Genomic DNA, 3,494 nt, shown 5'->3' with positions numbered 1-3,494 from the left:
CTTACCTTGTTCCCGGAGACCCGGTCCCTCTCGGGAGGGTAACAAGGGAAAGTGCTCAGTGCAGATCAGTGAGTAAGCACAAGCCCGCCTGTGCTTACCTCGCTCCTGGGGACTAAGCACAAGCCCACCCGTGCTTACCTAGCTTCCGGAGACCCGGTCCCTCTCGGGAGGGTAACAAGGGAAAGTATTCAGTGCAGATCAGTGAGTAAGCACAAGCCCGCCTTGTTTCAGTACAATTTAGGTTCAGGAACACACTACGGATATAATTCTTCTACCACGAGTCTCCCCTCTGCTGTGCCTTCAGACACAACTCTCTGGCCCTTGGCCTCTTGGCCTGGCCTTTACCCTGCTTGGGCAAGTGTTACAAAGCTCTTTTAGATCTTCCAATTGGTACACCGAGGTGCACCCCACTCTTATGTCTGCAAGCCTCCTGCCCAAGGTTACTCAGCTCTCTCGCTCTGTGGGCCAGGTAAGCCTGCCACGCGGTCTTGTGCCTTTGGGTTCTACCGCAACAGTCTCTCTGCCAGGCATCTCTCGCTGCTGGGGCATCTCTGCCAAGGAGGTCCAGTGCAGGGATCTCAGGTCCAAGGACACACTCTACTCCACTTCCAGCTCTCCTCTCTTGATTGCAGTGAGATCCCCTTTCTGCCTCTAAGAGGGCTCATTTTAAGCCTGGCAGAGTGACAAAATTAACCAATCCTAACATCAGAGTTCTACATACCTTATTTGCATGGTCCCACCCACTAATCTGATAGGAGTTACAAAGACTATGGCCAGAAAAGCTATACCATGTAACTTATTGCACCGCAACCTATTCCAGGGATTTGTAGGAGTCCTTGGAGTCTAAGGGGGGCAACTGGATGCCAGCCTGGCAAGCATAGTGATTTAGTGTGGAACTACTGCAATCTGTTACTAATGAACTTGACAAGCATATTAAACAAACAAGGTCCAAAGAGTCAAAGCAACACAGTTGCTACAGCAAGGCCCAGAAGAGGTAAAAACCACGTCAAAGAGGGAAGACAGCTCTTGATTTGAGCCCAAATGTCCTTTAATTCTTGTGTCCCTAAGTTATTTGGCTCATTGTAACAAGCTTTGCACTCTTAACCCCACTTCTCCAGATGTATTCAGACACATAACATGAGGTGTTGGCAACTGCACAAACCCCGCCTTGTTCAGCTAAAATACAATCTGACGCTAAGTGGTGGTCTTAGGACCATGTTAGCTAATGAACCTAAAGACGTCTGCAGAGCTGTTGATCAATCCTTGTCCAGCATCTTCTGCATTTTTCTCTGTAACACTGGACGTATTCTTAACAGTATATGTATCCTTGCCCTGTGAGGGTAGAGTTCTTATAGCGGCAGCAAGTCTATACATATGTGGATGGAGGTGTTACCCACCCTATGGTGCAGATGCCCTGCAGAGCTGACCGCTCTAGACAATTCAGGGCCTAGTATCAGTTTCACATTCACACAAGCAAATCAGGTGCCTTCTGGGGCACAAATAACAGAAGAGTTTCCTTTCTCTGCCTAAGAACGGAGGTGGTCAGAGAGTGAGCATGGGGTGATGCCCCTCCCTGTCCCTAGGGACCTCCAGGAGGCAGTTGCCCACTTGACCACCTTCTGTAGTGACTGGGTTCCATCATGGGTGCTGTCTATATGATCAGCCCACATATATTTGATATAATGGTCTACTGTCCAGACCCCATTATCTCTGCAGGTTTTAACTCCTTAGGTACCACTGAAACACTGGTAAGCAAATGCTTGAGCAGAGTAGGAGCGACAGGTGAAGACCCGAGCAGGGTGGCAAGTTTTTGTCCATTTGTTCTGTTGCCAAGAGAAGATGCAGGAAGAAGCGTTGTACGTAGGGAACCCATTCCTTGTACCTGTGGGCCCACTATCCTTTTCCCAGACTAGGATTTGGAAGGGTTGGAGCTGGGGATAAACAATGGTGTATGATTTATAAAAGGATTGAAATAAAGCAGGTAATGTGAAGTGTCATTCAAAATTGGTGAAAAGCTAGGCCACTGAACCCTGATGGAAGCAGTTTTCTTCTCAGGTCCTCCCTCTTCGGGACTTCTCAAGTCAGTAACATTATTTATGGAAGTAAAGGTGTATTTTCTCCCTGGAATACTCATGGGCTTCTCATGACATATCCAACAATCACTCAAGTTTTGTCCCGAAGCAACGTGTTGGGGTACCTGGACTAAAAAGTTAAAATTTCCAGTAGTAAGGGCCAACAAGGCTAGGGTTGTCCACCAAATTACTATCTTTGCACACTCTTATATCCAGCAAGGGCAAAACAGATGCTTCCCAAATGGAGGAATTAGCTCACGAAGACACATCCGAAGTATAAAGATTAGGAAAAAGAGGAAGAGGATAATACACAACCTAGTAGCCCAGAAAGGAAACGTGAGTTAAGTCAGAGGAAGTTCAACTTGAATACTTATCTTTCCTTAGTTTCTTCCTAAAGAGGTGCTTGAAGTCCTCTACCAGCTGACAGAAATAGTGGTCTGATTGTTGCTCCTTGTCTGCAGATGATCCTAAAAGAGTGAATCTAAGAAACCAACCTTACCACCTTTACAGCTGACGTTGTTGTTGTTGTTGTTATGTGCCGTCAACTCGGACCCAACTCAAAGCGACCCCTCCTTGGGTTTCTGAGGCAGTTATCACTACAGAAGTCGATTGCCCAACCTTCCTTCCAAGGAGTGGCTGGTGGGTTTGAACTGCCAGCCTTCTGGTTAGCAGTCAAGTCTTTGGCACTACGCTACCAGAGCTCCTTTACAGCTGACAAGGTAGCCAGAATGACCTGGTAAGGGCCTTTTCACTTCACCTGTAATTGATTGACTTTTGGGTCCATTTTCTAGCGTCTTTACCAGTACCCATTCTCCTGGGGAACTGGAGAGGGGAGTTACCTTTTCCCCATAGTGTCTGAGGATTTGTTGAAATTTTCCTAAGTCTGTAATATATCTGAGGGTTGCATGGGTTTCAGGATCCAGTAACAGGTCCGAAATAAAAAATGGCTGCCCATAAATCATTTCAAAGAGGCTCAATTTAGCCTGTCCCCGAGGAACAGTTCTTATTCTTAATAAAGCAATTGGTAGCACAGTGAACCACTTAGTTTGAGTCTCTTGATAGCTTTGCTATAGCCCTTTTTAAAGTCTGATTCATTCTTTCTCCTTTCTCTGAAGACTGGGGGTGCCAAGAAGAATGAAACCTATACTGTATTCCCAGAGCTTCCGATAGCTTTTGGGTAAGTGCTGCAGCGAAAGACGGGCCGCTGTCTCTTTAAAGAGTTTTGGGTAGACCAAATCTGGAGATTATTTTCTCTAGAAGGGCCTTACACCTCCGTACCTCTCTCAGTTCTTGTGGGGAAGCCCTCCATCCATCCAGTAAAAGTGTCTACTAATACTAACCCAGGCGCTCTGGTAGCATAGTGCCTAAGGCACTTGACTGCTAACCAGAAGGCTGGCGGTTCAAACCCACCAGCCACTCCTC

At 46.9% G+C, this 3,494-nt stretch overlaps 1 protein-coding gene across 1 annotated transcript in view; it reads left to right on the top strand.

Annotated features, from left to right (window-relative positions):
* The first annotated feature begins 1,640 nt into the window (after positions 1 to 1,640).
* The window catches only part of SLC35E1 (solute carrier family 35 member E1), a 15,394-nt gene continuing 13,540 nt past the window's right edge, over positions 1,641 to 3,494 (top strand). The window contains exon 1 of the mRNA XM_007945450.1: positions 1,641 to 1,731. Coding sequence (XP_007943641.1) covers positions 1,641 to 1,731 — 91 coding nt within the window. The remainder of the gene's footprint in view (positions 1,732 to 3,494) is intronic.

This window comes from Orycteropus afer, unplaced genomic scaffold, assembly GCF_000298275.1.
Source record: "Orycteropus afer afer isolate SDZICR_OR568_19922 unplaced genomic scaffold, OryAfe1.0 scaffold00136, whole genome shotgun sequence".
Classification (NCBI taxonomy): domain Eukaryota; kingdom Metazoa; phylum Chordata; class Mammalia; order Tubulidentata; family Orycteropodidae; genus Orycteropus; species Orycteropus afer.
This window is presented reverse-complemented; position numbering and strand designations above follow the sequence as displayed.